The sequence below is a fragment of the Musca autumnalis genome, unplaced genomic scaffold (genome assembly GCF_047663935.1).
Source record: "Musca autumnalis isolate F117 unplaced genomic scaffold, ASM4766393v1 scaffold_5, whole genome shotgun sequence".
NCBI classification, from domain to species: domain Eukaryota; kingdom Metazoa; phylum Arthropoda; class Insecta; order Diptera; family Muscidae; genus Musca; species Musca autumnalis.
The window spans coordinates 42,507,899-42,526,474 of NW_027412088.1; the positions used below are offsets into that span (position 1 = coordinate 42,507,899).

Genomic DNA, 18,576 nt, shown 5'->3' on the forward strand with positions numbered 1-18,576 from the left:
GAAAAAAAATTCACCTTTGTAATAGGGACCGTGAAATCAAAATACAACAAAATTTAAATAGATTCGAGACGAGTCCTCATACTATGTGGGAAGTACCCGAGGACGAGACCAGTATAGTATATATACCGACCTGATACATGGATGAATGTCAGAAACTCCCTGCAAAAGTTACCTTGCGGATTTGCCATTTTATTTATTTTCAGGGTTTTATGAAGAATGGACTTGCCGCCGAGAAAAAAATTGTACCGTCGTAAAGGGGAACGAACGCAAGAGCAACCTTCTGAAAAAAGTTCAACGCGATACGAGAAGAGCTCTTAAACTGCACTTTTCCCCAACTTTTGTGTGGGAGGTTGGTGAAGGAGTGAAATAATAAGATATCTACAGTTTAGACTAAGTCGATTGCTTCCTTCGAGAGTTACCATTCACAATGTTTTGCAAACAAAAAATTGAACGTTTGTGGGGGAGGTAGCTGAAGGAGTGGACCAATATGGCCCATCTTCTTTGGTCAAAATATTCCGAAGTGCAAAATTTGGTTCAAATCGGTTGATCAGTTCAAGAGTTATCGTGCGCCCCCGCCAGCCTGCCAGTCGGACGGACATGGCTAAGTCATGGCTAATTTTCTGTAACGAATTTCGTAGTCTAAAGGAGAAATAAATAGACTATCCTGGAAGTAGATCTAATTTTTGCAGTCATTCCGAGCCAATCAGTCATTTTAGTTGACCACCGTAGGTTTTTAGAGATCTTTGGGTCAATATGTCGGGAAAAAAGTTTCGATATAATCAAAATCAAAGGGGCAGCTTTCAAAGAAATTTTTAAAATTGCCGGGGTAACAGAAGTTGTTCTACGATAAAGTCCATCTTGAAACTTGATTAAAGTGCGACAGAAAAAGGACAATGTGGATAGGTCGGTTATAGTACCCACAGGCATTTTTAATTAAAGCGCTGTAAACAGGTGCCTCATGGAGTACCTTCGGTAAAAAACACCCTTAGCAAGCCTTAAACTGCAGTGACATTGCGACATTTTTGGACTTTTGTGAGGTACGTATACAAAGGTATTGTCTGATATAGACATTTTTATACCCTCAGTATTTATGCTAACGAGGGTATATACACTTTGAAGTTTAAAAGCTCCTCTCGGATCATCTTGATATTTATTTACGACGGTACAATTTTTTTCGTGGGCAAGTCCATACTTCTTTCTTAGTCAGGCTTTGCTTTTATAAGGTCCCCAACCATCCGTCAGTATTATTAAAATCGCAAAAATTAAAAGTCGGGTTCTATTAGCGACTAATGCGATATTTTCGTTGTTTGATCACCTACGAGAACCTACTTTACATCATTAGAAAGGTGATATTTTCTACTTTCATTGTCAGGATTTGCTTTTGGTATACCCCATATAGAAACTGGGACATTCGCTTTGGAAAAAAACGTTGTCTTTTTATGCAAATAAGTTTTTTTCCCATTACGACCCCTAAATATTATCCGACCATCACCAAAATCAATAGGCTTCTTCATCTGTGAGACCCCCATTAACCACGTATTTTGAAACAAACTCGTGGTACAAAATCAATATACATATTTTATATACGGCATAATTAATGTGTTTGCTTCTTTTTTGGTCACATGCTGAGGGTATATATATAGCACTGCTGCCTTCTACTCTCTTACTTGTTAGGAATTGATGTAGTTTGAAAAGACATTTTACGATGTGGGAAGATACGGCCAAATCGAATTTTTACTATTTTTCCGATAACATAAAGGACAAATTGTTATCGTAGTAAAAATTAGTAGATTCTTGCAGGTTCTTGAACAGACCAAAGTTCTTAGAACTGTCGTCGTGATGTTGTCTTACATTTCCTGCATATCAGAGAAATAAAACTTCTAAACAATTGGTATTGTATGTAGCTCGAAATGTCTGCAATAAAAATGAAGTCCCAATCATCGAGCTAAAAATAGAATCGGACTGCACACATTGCTATTTTAAAAGTTCCCTTGTCTGTTCTAAATCTGACATAGAACGAAATCAATCAAATCTCGCTTATTGGAATTTGAAAACAAGTCCGAAACAAAAAGGAACAAGAATCTGAAAATAAAAAAGAAACGACTTTTGGAAAGAAACAATTAAAAATAAATGAATTAAGCATAAATGGTATTTTCCAGAAAAAGTCTCTCCTCCCCGTTCGTTACATTTTGTTCTTAGAGATCCCTAAAGCAAGTCGGGTTGTAGATACCTACATATTTTCGTCACTAAACAAAAGAGTATAAATTTCCAAAATGTTGTTATAAAATAACAAAAATAAAAGTAATTTACGAAATAAAAATACTTAAAGGACTGCATTTGGAGTCCATGTCGAAATCTGAGCTGGGATGGGAAGATAATAGATAAAACCTTTTGTAAGATGAAAGAATATCGGTTGAGGAGAACGGAGGAAGTATTTTTTGCGTTGCAGCGGTGGTGATTACATTGCAATTTTGAATGTAAACTTTTTGCTGATCAATTAATTGTAGTTATTTCGTGAATTCGTTTGAATTAATAAAGAGTTTTGTTTGTCCACATTTCAATAGAGCATTTTCAATTTCCAAACAAGACATGAAAATGTCATGCCAAGGGTTTGGGTGAAAATGACGTGTCAATGCATTGGTTAAAATGACATGCCAAAGCATTGGTGAAAATGACATGTCAATGCATTGATTAAAATGACATGCTTAGGATCCAAAAAAAACGTCATCTTTTGGGGGTCACGCTCATATAAAATTCATGAGTGAAAATGACAAAAAGATGCCATGCCAGATCACTTGCACCCATGATTCAACTCATGATTTTTCATCGAAGATTTTACTGGGCAAGTTATTGCCCTTATAATTTTTTAGTTGGTTCCGGCAGGTGTATTTAGAGCTTTTGGGCCACTTTTTCAAGAAAAACATTGTACCACAGGGACAAAGAACATAAAATGGTGCAAAAAATAAATAAAAGGATCCGAAACATGTTCCTAAACTGCACTTTGCAACAAATTTTAATTTTGTGTGGGTACGAAGGGGTGGATCGATTCGGTCTTTGTATGGGAAGCTGCGACAAAAATATTTATAATCGTCGGATCAATCTGATTTTTTCGGTATATGCTAAAAATAAGTAAAAAATAGTTTAGCCAAGAAATCATCAATATGGGTCCAGTTTTTCCTATAGCCCCCATGTAGCGGTACCACCCGATTTCAGGTATTTTGAAGCTTTTATCTACATTTTCGGCCCTAATTGGCTATACTTTGGTATTTGGGGTTTCCAATGGTCAAATAACTTCTGCGCCAAAAATTGTGGTCTTAGGTCCATTTTTCGGTATAGCTCTCATACTACGATGCCTCCCAATTTTAGGTATTTTGAAGATTTTATCAACATTTTCGGCCCGAATTGGTTGTAATTTGCCATTTGTAGTTCTCAATGATCAAAAATCTTCTGCGCCAAAAATTGTAGTCTTAGGTCCAGGTTTCGGTATAGCCCTCATGTTACGGTACCACCCTATTTCAGTTATTTTGAGATTTTTATATACATTTTCTGTTTGAATTGGTTGTAATTTGCTATTTGCAGTTCTTAGTGGTCAAAAAACGTCTCCGACTGGTATCGGGGACAGGAAAGGAAACAAATTATTCCATTTGAGGTCAGAATATTTCATGGTAGGGGATATTATAAAGTTCGGTGCGACGGAACTTTACATTTTTACTTGTTGTTCATATTATATGTAGAATTATACGTATATCAAAAATATACAAAAAATACACTCATAAGTAGATCACAAAACAAAAATGTCTAAATCTTTAAAAAAAAAAGAACAAAAACAAACAATTAAAACACAAAACAAGGACGAAACTGAGAATACAGTAATACGGCATATTCACTGAAACGACTAGAGGCATCGTCAGTATTTTTAGTGTCACACACGGAAATGCAAATACATATATGCAGCTGGAACTAAATTTTTTGTAAACTTGACACTATTTCGATCATTCTTCAAAAAAATTGGAGAGTGGCGAAGGATGGCGAAGTTAGTAAAACTCAACTTAAATTTTTAGGACCTGGAAACAAAAATCCACAAAAAAGTATTATAAAAAATGGTATTTCCAGCACATTTTATGCGAATAATGTGTACAAATTTTTATGAAAAAGTAATTAGAAAACCTTTTACTAAAACTTCCATTTTGAAAAAAATAATTTCATCCTTTCAATTTTGAGTTACTTGCCTTGTAAGATGTCACAACCTTACTGATGCTTTTAAAGTTTTTAAGAGATTTTTTATTTTTAAAGAGATCATACGTAAATGTCAACTTCTTCAGTTTTGTTTTGTTAAATACCGTTATAAATTATAAAAACAGTGCTGGAATATTAAAACATAATATATTTGGAGACAATTTGCTGAATTGCCGCAGAGATTTGCTGATATCGATTTTTCGATTTTTGTCGCAGGTTGGGACCAGTGTGCAATGTCATGAAAAAATTTTACGATGTGCAAAGTTTGCCGGCAAGTGGATAAATTCTGCAGAAAATGCGACAATTTCAGCAATAAAATGAGAGGGTTATAACCTTATTGCAATATTTTAGAAATTTGTGGGTTTTCATTAAAAGGCAATACTTTCCATAGTTCTGGCGTTAGATTCTTTTAGTTATAACACTAGTGTGCACGGATGGAGTTGTGGACTTAGTCAGTGCGTCTTTTCAGGTGAAACAAAAGTATCGTTTGGGGGAAAAGAAGGGGAAGGATCGGAAATAGGTAGAAGGATAGTAGACAGAAAAGAGAAGTAGGGATGAGAAATTGGGTTTATTGAATTTGTTGGGTCTACGTCAGCGAAATGCAAAGTGCGCTTTTATACTCTCAGTGAGTGTCAATTTTAAACACATTGTCTATTGCTGGTCTGGGATTATTCGCCCTATAGCCACTTAAGGATCCTGAAATAGGTTAACAGGGCTGCGGGAGTCTTTGGATGAGGAGTAAAAGAGATATACAATCTCATGGACACCAAACAGCCTGTGTCTTTGGATTGTCAGCCAAAGACACCGGCAGTGAAGATGCTCGATTCATTCAGTCTCTTCCATATCCTCTCACATAGCTTGCAGTACAGAAGTCAGTGGACTGGAGGGCCAGTTCACCAACTGTCTCGTTTTCCCCAACATGGCATTGTCATGGTATCCAACAAAACTTAAAGGCCATTAGGCAGACAAACACCTTTAAATGGGTCTTCTGGGGATATAAGAAGTTTAACCAGGTGATTTAGAGGATAAAGTCTTTCAGCATGCCTTATAGGTATTCTCTTTATAAAAGACATTTATACTGTTGTTGTAGGAAATGTTTGTTTGATTGAAAATAAAAACAATTAAAATAACACTGTGCAACATTTTTAAGGTAATCTTGTGCATACAATTTGAGCTTAGGATTTTTTGAAAGTACAGACCCAAATGAAAAAACCCTAGTTGGGTTTTGTTGTGTCAGATCCAGCTTGGATTATGGTTAAAAATTGAAACCTATGTGAGTCTTCATCTGACCTCTCAAGCAAATTTGTAGATAAGGGCAAGAGTAAAATATTTGTAGAAATAACGAACTAGCAAAAATACATTTATTGCCTCAAATTTTATAAAATAATGTTTTCATTTGGAAAAATATTCGCTAGAATGTAATACACAACTCTTTAGAACATGCCATTTTTGTAGAATGCCTCTATCACGTTTTTTTCAGTATATTTTTCAACGACCTTTTAATAAATATGTCAATAATGTGGTGAAGTCCGAAAAGATATGATGCAAAATACCGCTGAAACAAAATGAAGTAAGCATTTTAGAGTTTCAGAATTTTCTGAAGAATTGCTGATAACTTTATTTGGAAGATTTTTGCAAAAGGTTACTTGGTTCAACTCCCAATAGTTTAACTGATACTGACCAGAATTTCAGCAATTATGTAAAATTTTCTATATTTTATCGATTTTGATGCCCTAGATGGAGTTTTTCTTATGTGGTCTGTTCAAAAGATAAGTTCTACTAGTTTAAGGCTACAATATTGCCAAAGACAGCAAGGCCAAATTCCGAATCGTTCCTGAGATAAAGGTCCGATAAATATCCCGGTTTAGATGAGGCCATAAAATCCGAACTGGACCTGACAGGTCAAAATTCTACTAGGGTTTTTGTAGCCTCAATATGTACTTTCAAAAAATGCATACTAGAAGTTGTTTGCATTTTCAGTGTTGCATAGTGTAATTTTCTAAAAACAGACGTTCCGTAGTTGTTCAAACGAATTTGTATACGAATCTTCTTAGTGAAACCGGTAATTGAAAAGCTGTTCTATCTATTTAAGGCATGTGTTAAATATTCTTTCACCGAAGACCCCTTGCAAGGGCTTATATCTATAGAAGGTCTTTATCCGAAGAAGGTCTTTCATTTGTAGAATACTTTAAAAAAATTTCCCATCCAGAAAACACCTGTTGAAATGTCTTTAATACAGATATGAAAGATCTGCATAAGTTCTTCTATTTACAGAGGACCCGTCTATAGAAAACATAACGAAAGTTATTTTATATTTAGAAAATCAATTCATAATACAATGTAGAATAAAGGTTTTCTATATCCACAGGTTTTATATGTCTATAAAAATCATTTGAAAACTATTTGATCCATAACAGATTTAACCATTCGTCCATGTCAAAATTTTAAAATTGCACATCACATCCCAGCGAAATGTTTTATAGCAATATAGTGATGGAGATTAAGCCTACTTCGGATCTCGCTTATGTAGTGACTTTCTGTGGAAAACTTCCAAAAACCAGTGGAAGTTCTACTTCATCCTGCAGTAGTTCAAATTTATTTTGCCGGGTTTCTTTATTCCTTTCAACATTGCTTATGATAATTTTGAAATTATGTCCGTTTTGGTCAACATAATTTCTATAACGTGGGAAAAACTTAACACCACAACTTAAATCTTCACTTACCTGGTATAGTTTCACCGTTAAATGTTATCTGCACTGTATGGGTACCGGGTTCATGGGGTGTAAAACTGGCAATAAAACGTTGACCGCCCAATGAACGGACAGACGAAGTGACACGGCCACCATTAACCAAAATTTCCAAATTTCCTGAACCTGCCTTGGAGCCATCAATTTCAAATTCAACCGGACGGCCAATAGCTCCATTGGGTATATCTTGAACACGAATAGCCTTGGCGCCTGTAACACCGGTTGGCGAAGCAGTTGTGGTGCGTTCTATGGGGCGAAATCGAGACAACGAGCTATAACCATAATTACCGCCAGCATTACCATTTGCAGTGGATGAACTTTCGGTGACAATTTGTTGGCTCGACTCCTTTACGGTGCGTGTATAACCACCCGATTTGTCGGTATAGGTGTTGTTCGATTGTGACTTGACAGTGATGGCACTGGGTCTGGAAAGGAAAGGTAATGCCAATAAATTATCATTTGAAATATGAAGTTTAATTTGCACTTACTTATAGCGTTCAGCTTCATCTATGGAATCTCTGGAACCACGTCTCTCCCTCTGAAATCGTTGTTCGTTCAAGGCAAACTTATTGTATTGGGTATTGCGATGTGTTTCATTATCAATATCGGGGCGATTGTAACTTAAATCTGTATTCAGCTGTTGTTCGGTCATATTGGCCAATGATTCCAGGGAATTGTGTGACAACAAGTGTTTTGTTTTATTTATAACATCCCAACTATCACGTCTGGCCGAGGCGGGTTTCATGGATGATACCCGAACATTTGACGAGTGGTCAATACGTGGTTCCGGCGATTCGGTGCGTCTCAAACGTTCAGCGGTTCCGTACAGAGAGGGACTTGCCCGTATATTAGAATCGGTAACAAAGTTTGAACTCGATTTGTAGGTTGAAGACTTTTCGACAGTACGTGTTTCGTAACCATTCTGAGAAAAGAATTCAGCAAAAAATTAATAAAAATAAATTTGAAATAACGTTTTACTATTTGAAACCATACCTTGTTCAATGTTGTGCTGGGACTCATGCGATGTGTAGCTGTAGTAATATACGAATTGTTCGGTGAATAGCGTTGTACCGGTGATGCCGACATGTGACGAGGGCTAACACTGAGATTACGTGTTGCTGTTTCATAGGGCAAAGATGTTTTCACAGTCAGAGGACTGTGGGTACGTACCTCACTAGAGCGGATCTGGTATAAAATATTAGAAATAAATTTAATATTTTTTGGAAAAGGTTTGAAGCAATATTAGTGAACACACAAGTTTAGGTAATTAACTTTAACACTAAACATTAGTTAAAAACACTAAGAAGAATAAAACAAGTTTGCAAAAAAGAACTAGAAGAAGACATAGAAAAGATAGTTTTAGTTACTTCAGATGTGGGACTGGAAAGTATTGGACTCAATCTCGAACTGTATGAGACCGAGCCACGTGTTTGTGTACGTGTCTGTTGTTGTTGTTGCTGATTGACTTTTTGTTCGTATTGTTGCTGCAAATCATAATAATCTTCGCGATCTTCACGCGGTGGCGCCAATTTTAAATCACGTTCACTCCGCTTATTGCTATACAGCTCATTTTCCTTATCATAGTAGTAATCATTTTTGGAGGAATTCGATAAATTAGAGGCTCTTGAGTCACGTCGTGAGCTGGTCACATTATACAGGTCTACCGAATTAAGATATTTGGTTGAGGGTGAATCATTGTTGTATTCACGCTCACGAAACGGTGGTTGTGGTGCTGGCGGTGGTGGTGGTGATGTTGCCGATTTATCCTAAAAACATTTCATTTGATTTGTGTGTAGTAAAGTAGGGTGTGTATGTGAGAGATATTGAAAGATTTTTTTTTGTTCAACGTGGTAAGTGGGAGTCAATTTGCGTGGGCCAAAAATATATATGTACATATGTGTGGTATGTGAGTATGTATAAGAGGATGGTGTTGTTATTTTTTTTTTACAGTGAGGTTGTCCCCAAAACGCACATCGTTTTAACTGTTATTGCTATTAAACTGTTTATGAAGCACAAATTGGTTAAAAATTGTAATTTCCACGGAAAAATTTATTCAGCAAGGCTGAATAGCAACTTTCCCAAGAAAAATCTTATTCAGCCAGGCTGAATAGCAATTTTCCTATGTGAAATCTTATTCAGCCAGGCTCAATAACAATTTTCCTATGGAAAAGTATTATTCAGCCAGGCTGAATAACAATTTTCCTATGGAAAAGTACTATTCAGCCAGGCTGAATAACAATTTTCCAATGAAAAGGATTATTCAGCCAGGCTGAATAACAATTTTCCTATGGAAAAGTATTATTCAGCCAGGCTGAATAACAATTTTCCTATGGAAAAGTATTATCCAGCCAGGCTGAATAATAATTTTCCTATGGAAAAGTATTATTCAGCCAGGCTGAATAACAATTTTCCTATGGAAAAGTATTATTCAGTCAGGCTGAATAACAATTTTCCTATGGAAAAGTATTATTCAGCCAGGCTGAATAACAATTTTCCTATGGAAAAGTATTATTCAGCCAGGCTGAATAACAATTTTCCTACGGAAACGTATTATTCAGCCAGGCTGAATAACAATTTTCCTATGGAAAAGTATTATTCAGCCAGGCTGAATAACAATTTTCCTGCGGAAAAGTATTATTCAGCCAGGCTGAATAACAATTTTCCTATGGAAAAGTATTATTCAGCCAGGCTGAATAACAATTTTCCTATGGAAAAGTATTATTCAGCCAGGCTGAATAACAATTTTCCTATGGAAAAGTATTATTCAGCCAGGCTGAATAACAATTTTCCTATGGAAAAGTATTATTCAGCCAGGCTGAATAACAATTTTCCTATGGAAAAGTATTATTCAGCCAGGCTGAATAACAATTTTCCTATGGAAAAGTATTATTCAGCCAGGCTGAATAACAATTTTCCTATGGAAAAGTATTATTCAGCCAGGCTGAATAACAATTTTCCTATGGAAAAGTATTATTCAGCCAGGCTGAATAACAATTTTCCTATGGAAAAGTATTATTCAGCCAGGCTGAATAACAATTTTCCTATGGAAAAGTATTATTCAGCCAGGCTGAATAACAATTTTCCTATGGAAAAGTATTATTCAGCCAGGCTGAATAACAATTTTCCTATGGAAAAGTATTATTCAGCCAGGCTGAATAACAATTTTCCTACGGAAAAGTATTATTCAGCCAGGCTGAATAACAATTTTCCTATGGAAAAGTATTATTCAGCCAGGCTGAATAACAATTTTCCTATGGAAAAGTATTATTCAGCCAGGCTGAATAACAATTTTCCTATGGAAAAGTATTATTCAGCCAGGCTGAATAACAATTTTCCTATGGAAAAGTATTATTCAGCCAGGCTGAATAACAATTTTCCTATGGAAAAGTATTATTCAGCCAGGCTGAATAACAATTTTCCTATGGAAAAGTATTATTCAGCCAGGCTGAATAACAATTTTCCTATGGAAAAGTATTATTCAGCCAGGCTGAATAACAATTTTCCTATGGAAAAGTATTATTCAGCCAGGCTGAATAACAATTTTCCTATGGAAAAGTATTATTCAGCCAGGCTGAATAACAATTTTCCTATGGAAAAGTATTATTCAGCCAGGCTGAATAACAATTTTCCTATGGAAAAGTATTATTCAGCCAGGCTGAATAACAATTTTCCTATGGAAAAGTATTATTCAGCCAGGCTGAATAACAATTTTCCTATGGAAAAGTATTATTCAGCCAGGCTGAATAACAATTTTCCTATGGAAAAGTATTATTCAGCCAGGCTGAATAACAATTTTCCTATGGAAAAGTATTATTCAGCCAGGCTGAATAACAATTTTCCTATGGAAAAGTATTATTCAGCCAGGCTGAATAACAATTTTCCTATGGAAAAGTATTATTCAGCCAGGCTGAATAACAATTTTCCTATGGAAAAGTATTATTCAGCCAGGCTGAATAACAATTTTCCTATGGAAAAGTATTATTCAGCCAGGCTGAATAACAATTTTCCTATGGAAAAGTATTATTCAGCCAGGCTGAATAACAATTTTCCTATGGAAAAGTATTATTCAGCCAGGCTGAATAACAATTTTCCTATGGAAAAGTATTATTCAGCCAGGCTGAATAACAATTTTCCTATGGAAAAGTATTATTCAGCCAGGCTGAATAACAATTTTCCTATGGAGAAGTATTATTCAGCCAGGCTGAATAACAATTTTCCTATGGAAAAGTATTATTCAGCCAGGCTGAATAACAATTTTCCTATGGAAAAGTATTATTCAGCCAGGCTGAATAACAATTTTCCTATGGAAAAGTATTATTCAGCCAGGCTGAATAACAATTTTCCTATGGAAAAGTATTATTCAGCCAGGCTGAATAACTATTTTCCTATGGAAAAGTATTATTCAGCCAGGCTGAATAACAATTTTCCTATGGAAAAGTATTATTCAGGCAGGCTGAATAACAATTTTCCTATGGAAATTATTATTCAGCCAGGCTGAATAACAATTTTCCTATGGAAATTATTATTCAGCCAGGCTGAATAACAATTTTCCTATGGAAAAGTATTATTCAGCCAGGCTGAATAACAATTTTCCTATGGAAAAGTATTATTCAGCCAGGCTGAATAACAATTTTCCTATGGAAAAGTATTATTCAGCCAGGCTGAATAACAATTTTCCTATGGAAAAGTATTATTCAGCCAGGCTGAATAACAATTTTCCTATGGAAAAGTATTATTCAGCCAGGCTGAATAACAATTTTCCTATGGAAAAGTATTATTCAGCCAGGCTGAATAACAATTTTCCTATGGAAAAGTATTATTCAGCCAGGCTGAATAACAATTTTCCTATGGAAAAGTATTATTCAGCCAGGCTGAATAACAATTTTCCTATGGAAAAGTATTATTCAGCCAGGCTGAATAACAATTTTCCTATGGAAAAGTATTATTCAGCCAGGCTGAATAACAATTTTCCTATGGAAAAGTATTATTCAGCCAGGCTGAATAACAATTTTCCCATGGAAAAGTATTATTCAGCCAGGCTGAATAACAATTTTCCTATGGAAAAGTATTATTCAGCCAGGCTGAATAACAATTTTCCTATGGAAAAGTATTATTCAGCCAGGCTGAATAACAATTTTCCTATGGAAAAGTATTATTCAGCCAGGCTGAATAACAATTTTCCTATGGAAAAGTATTATTCAGCCAGGCTGAATAACAATTTTCCTATGGAAAAGTATTATTCAGCCAGGCTGAATAACAATTTTCCTATGGAAAAGTATTATTCAGCCAGGCTGAATAACAATTTTCCTATGGAAAAGTATTATTCAGCCAGGCTGAATAACAATTTTCCTATGGAAAAGTATTATTCAGCCAGGCTGAATAACAATTTTCCTATGGAAAAGTATTATTCAGCAGGCTGAATAACAATTTTCCTATGGAAAAGTATTATTCAGCCAGGCTGAATAACAATTTTCCTATGGAAAAGTATTTCCTATGGAAAAGTATTATTTTCCTATGGAAAAGTATTATTCAGCCAGGCTGAATAACTATTTTCCTATGGAAAAGTATTATTCAGCCAGGCTGAATAACAATTTTCCTATGGAAAAGTATTATTCAGGCAGGCTGAATAACTATTTTCCTATGGAAATTATTATTCAGCCAGGCTGAATAACAATTTTCCTATGGAAAAGTATTATTCAGCCAGGCTGAATAACAATTTTCCTATGGAAAAGTATTATTCAGCCAGGCTGAATAACAATTTTCCTATGGAAAAGTATTATTCAGCCAGGCTGAATAACAATTTTCCTATGGAAAAGTATTATTCAGCCAGGCTGAATAACAATTTTCCTATGGAAAAGTATTATTCAGCCAGGCTGAATAACAATTTTCCTATGGAAAAGTATTATTCAGCCAGGCTGAATAACAATTTTCCTATGGAAAAGTATTATTCAGCCAGGCAGAATAACAATTTTCCTATGGAAAAGTATTATTCAGCCAGGCTGAATAACAATTTTCCTATGGAAAAGTATTATTCAGCCAGGCTGAATAACAATTTTCCTATGGAAAAGTATTATTCAGCCAGGCTGAATAACAATTTTCCTATGGAAAAGTATTATTCAGCCAGGCTGAATAACAATTTTCCTATGGAAAAGTATTATTCAGCCAGGCTGAATAACAATTTTCCTATGGAAAAGTATTATTCAGCCAGGCTGAATAACAATTTTCCTATGGAAAAGTATTATTCAGCCAGGCTGAATAACAATTTTCCTATGGAAAAGTATTATTCAGCCAGGCTGAATAACAATTTTCCTATGGAAAAGTATTATTCAGCCAGGCTAAATAACAATTTTCCTATGGAAAAATATTATTCAGCCAGGCTAAATAACAATTTTCCTATGGAAAAGTATTATTCAGCCAGGCTGAATAACAATTTTCCTATGGAAAAGTATTATTCAGCCAGGCTGAATAACAATTTTCCTATGGAAAAGTATTATTCAGCCAGGCAGAATAACAATTTTCCTATGGAAAAGTATTATTCAGCCAGGCTGAATAACAATTTTCCTATGGAAAAGTATTATTCAGCCAGGCTGAATAACAATTTTCCTATGGAAAAGTATTATTCAGCCAGGCTGAATAACAATTTTCCTATGGAAAAGTATTATTCAGCCAGGCTGAATAACAATTTTCCTATGGAAAAGTATTATTCAGCCAGGCTGAATAACAATTTTCCTATGGAAAAGTATTATTCAGCCAGGCTGAATAACAATTTTCCTATGGAAAAGTATTATTCAGCCAGGCTGAATAACAATTTTCCTATGGAAAAGTATTATTCAGCCAGGCTGAATAACAATTTTCCTATGGAAAAGTATTATTCAGCCAGGCTAAATAACAATTTTCCTATGGAAAAATATTATTCAGCCAGGCTAAATAACAATTTTCCTATGGAAAAGTATTATTCAGCCAGGCTGAATAACAATTTTCCTATGGAAAAGTATTATTCAGCCAGGCTGAATAACAATTTTCCTATGGAAAAGTATTATTCAGCCAGGCTGAATAACAATTTTCCTATGGAAAAGTATTATTCAGCCAGGCTGAATAACAATTTTCCTATGGAAAAGTATTATTCAGCCAGGCTGAATAACAATTTTCCTATGGAAAAGTATTATTCAGCCAGGCTGAATAACAATTTTCCTATGGAAAAGTATTATTCAGCCAGGCTGAATAACAATTTTCCTATGGAAAAGTATTATTCAGCCAGGCTGAATAACTATTTTCCTATGGAAAAGTATTATTCAGCCAGGTTGAATAACTATTTTCCTATGAAAAAGTATTATTCATCCAGGCTGAATAACAATTTTCCTATGGAAAAGTATTATTCAGTCAGGCTGAATAACAATTTTCCTATGGAAATGTATTATTCAGCCAGGCTGAATAACAATTTTCCTATGGAAAAGTATTATTCAGCCAGGCTGAATAACAATTTTCCTATGGAAAAGTATTATTCAGCCAGGCTGAATAACAATTTTCCTATGGAATAGTATTATTCAGCCAGGCTGAATAACAATTATCCTATGGAAAAGTATTATTCAGCCAGGCTGAATAACAATTTTCGTATGGAAAAGTATTATTCAGCCAGGCTGAATAACAATTTTCGTATGGAAAAGTATTATTCAGCCACGCTGAATAACAATTTTCCTATGGAAAAGTATTATTCAGCCAGGCTGAATAACAATTTTCCTATGCAAAAGTATTATTCAGCCAGGCTGAATAACAATTTCCTGGCTGAATAACATTTCCCATAGGAAAATTGCTAATCAGCCTGGCTGAATATCAATTTTCCTATGGAAAAGTATTATTCAGCCAGGCTGAATAGCAATTTTCCTATAGAAAATGTTATTCAGCCAGGCTGAATAGCAATTTTCCTATAGAAAATGTTATTCAGCCAGGCTGAATAGCAATTTTCCTATAGAAAATGTTATTCAGCCAGGCTGAATAGCAATTTTCCTATAGAAAATGTTATTCAGCCAGGCTGAATAGCAATTTTCCTATAGAAAATGTTATTCAGCCAGGCTGAATAGCAATTTTCCTATAGAAAATGTTATTCAGCCAGGCTGAATAGCAATTTTCCTATAGAAAATGTTATTCAGCCAGGCTGAATAGCAATTTTCCTATAGAAAATGTTATTCAGCCAGGCTGAATAGCAATTTTCCTATAGAAAATGTTATTCAGCCAGGCTGAATAGCAATTTTCCTATAGAAAATGTTATTCAGCCAGGCTGAATAGCAATTTTCCTATAGAAAATGTTATTCAGCCAGGCTGAATAGCAATTTTCCTATAGAAAATGTTATTCAGCCAGGCTGAATAGCAATTTTCCTATAAAAAATGTTATTCAGCCAGGCTGAATAGCAATTTTCCTATAGAAAATGTTATTCAGCCAGGCTGAATAGCAATTTTCCTATAGAAAATGTTATTCAGCCAGGCTGAATAGCAATTTTCCTATAGAAAATGTTATTCAGCCAGGCTGAATAGCAATTTTCCTATAGAAAATGTTATTCAGCCAGGCTGAATAGCAATTTTCCTATAGAAAATGTTATTCAGCCAGGCTGAATAGCAATTTTCCTATAGAAAATGTTATTCAGCCAGGCTGAATAGCAATTTTCCTATAGAAAATGTTATTCAGCCAGGCTGAATAGCAATTTTCCTATAGAAAATGTTATTCAGCCAGGCTGAATAGCAATTTTCCTATAGAAAATGTTATTCAGCCAGGCTGAATAGCAATTTTCCTATAGAAAATGTTATTCAGCCAGGCTGAATAGCAATTTTCCTATAGAAAATGTTATTCAGCCAGGCTGAATAGCAATTTTCCTATAGAAAATGTTATTCAGCCAGGCTGAATAGCAATTTTCCTATAGAAAATGTTATTCAGCCAGGCTGAATAGCAATTTTCCTATAGAAAATGTTATTCAGCCAGGCTGAATAGCAATTTTCCTATAGAAAATGTTATTCAGCCAGGCTGAATAGCAATTTTCCTATAGAAAATTGCTATTCAGCCTGGCTGAATTCAATTCATTCATTTTCTATAGGAAAATTGCTATTCAGCCTGGCTGAATAACATTTTCTATAGGAAAATTGCTATTCAGCCTGGCTGAATAACATTTTCTATAGGAAAATTGCTATTCAGCCTGGCTGAATAACATTTTCTATAGGAAAATTGCTATTCAGCCTGGCTGAATAACATTTTCTATAGGAAAATTGCTATTCAGCCTGGCTGAATAACATTTTCTATAGGAAAATTGCTATTCAGCCTGGCTGAATAACATTTTCTATAGGAAAATTGCTATTCAGCCTGGCTGAATATCATTTTCTATAGGAAAATTGCTATTCAGCCTGGCTGAATAACATTTTCTGTAGGAAAATTGCTATTCAGCCTGGCTGAATAACATTTTCTATAGGAAAATTGCTATTCAGCCTGGCTGAATAACATTTTCTATAGGAAAATTGCTATTCAGCCTGGCTGAATAACATTTTCTATAGGAAAATTGCTATTCAGCCTGGCTGAATAACATTTTCTATAGGAAAATTGCTATTCAGCCTGGCTGAATAACATTTTCTATAGGAAAATTGCTATTCAGCCTGGCTGAATAATACTTTTCCATAGGAAAATTGATATTCAGCTAGGCTGATTAGCAATTTTCCTATGGGAAATGTTATTCAGCCAGGAAATTGTTATTCAGCCTGGCTGAATAATACTTTTCCATAGGAAAATTGTTATTCAGACTGGCTGAATAATACTTTTGCATAGGAAAATTGTTATTCAGCCTGGCTGAATAATACTTTTCCATAGGAAAATTGTTATTCAGCGTGGCTGAATAATACTTTTCCATATGAAAATTGTTATTCAGCCTGGCTGAATAATACTTTTCCATAGGATAATTGTTATTCAGCCTGGCTGAATAATACTTTTCCATAGGAAAATTGTTATTCAGCCTGGCTGAATAATACTTTTCCATAGGAAAATTGTTATTCAGCCTGGCTGAATAATACTTTTCCATAGGAAAATTGTTATTCAGCCTGGCTGAATAATACTTTCCCATAGGAAAATTGTTATTCAGCCTGGCTGAATAATACTTTTCCATAGGAAAATTGTTCAGCCTGGCTGAATAATACTTTTCCATAGGAAAATTGTTATTCAGTCTGGCTGAATAATACTTTTCCATAGGAAAATTGTTATTTAGCCTGGCTGAATAATACTTTTCCATAGGAAAATTGTTATTCAGCCTGGCTGAATAATAATTTCCATAGGAAAATAGTTATTCAGCCTGCCTGAATAATACTTTTCCATAGGAAAATAGTTATTCAGCCTGGCTGAATAATACTTTTCCATAGGAAAATAGTTATTCAGCCTGGCTGAATAATACTTTTCCATAGGAAAATAGTTATTCAGCCTGGCTGAATAATACTTTTCCATAGGAAAATAGTTATTCAGCCTGGCTGAATAATACTTTTCCATAGGAAAATAATACTTTTCCATAGGAAATACTTTTCCATAGGAAAATTGTTATTCAGCCTGGCTGAATAATACTTTTCCATAGGAAAATTGTTATTCAGCCTGCTGAATAATACTTTTCCATAGGAAAATTGTTATTCAGCCTGGCTGAATAATACTTTTTCATAGGAAAATTGTTATTCAGCCTGGCTGAATAATACTTTTCCATAGGATAATTGTTATTCAGCCTGGCTGAATAATACTTTTCCATAGGAAAATTGTTATTCAGCCTGACTGAATAATACTTTTCCATAGGAAAATTGTTATTCAGCCTGGCCATAGGAAAATTGTTATTCAGCCTGGCTGAATAATACTTTTCCATAGGAAAATTGTTATTCAGCCTGGCTGAATAATACTTTTCCATAGGAAAATTGTTATTCAGCCTGGCTGAATAATACTTTTCCATACGAAAATTGTTATTCAGCCTGGCTGAATAATACTTTTCCATACGAAAATTGTTATTCAGCCTGGCTGAATAATACTTTTCCATACGAAAATTGTTATTCAGCCTGGCTGAATAATACTTTTCCATACGAAAATTGTTATTCAGCCTGGCTGAATAATACTTTTCCATACGAAAATTGTTATTCAGCCTGGCTGAATAATACTTTTCCATACGAAAATTGTTATTCAGCCTGGCTGAATAATACTTTTCCATACGAAAATTGTTATTCAGCCTGGCTGAATAATACTTTTCCATACGAAAATTGTTATTCAGCCTGGCTGAATAATACTTTTCCATAGGAAAATTGTTATTCAGCCTGGCTGAATAATACTTTTCCATAGGAAAATTGTTATTCAGCCTGGCTGAATAATACTTTTCCATAGGAAAATTGTTATTCAGCCTGGCTGAATAATACTTTTCCATAGGAAAATTGTTATTCAGCCTGGCTGAATAATACTTTTCCATAGGAAAATTGTTATTCAGCCTGGCTGAATAATACTTTTCCATAGGAAAATTGTTATTCAGCCTGGCTGAATAATACTTTTCCATAGGAAAATTGTTATTCAGCCTGGCTGAATAATACTTTTCCATAGGAAAATTGT

At 34.7% G+C, this 18,576-nt stretch overlaps 1 protein-coding gene across 27 annotated transcripts in view; it reads right to left on the reverse strand.

The window, feature by feature from the left end:
* The window catches only part of jbug (filamin-type immunoglobulin domains fbug), a 250,789-nt gene that overhangs the window by 92,679 nt on the left and 139,534 nt on the right, over positions 1–18,576 (reverse strand). For 16 of the 27 annotated variants that reach the window (XM_073989964.1, XM_073989957.1, XM_073989959.1 and 13 more), the window contains 3 exons: positions 7,977–8,168; positions 7,472–7,905; positions 6,960–7,408 (listed from right to left, as the gene is read on the reverse strand). In XM_073989964.1, the coding sequence (XP_073846065.1) occupies positions 6,960–7,408; positions 7,472–7,905; positions 7,977–8,168 (1,075 nt within the window). Of the gene's footprint in view, positions 1–6,959; positions 7,409–7,471; positions 7,906–7,976; positions 8,169–8,350; positions 8,750–18,576 lie in introns of all 27 variants that reach the window. The other 11 variants (XM_073989955.1, XM_073989951.1, XM_073989954.1 and 8 more) reach the window with 1 other exon arrangement.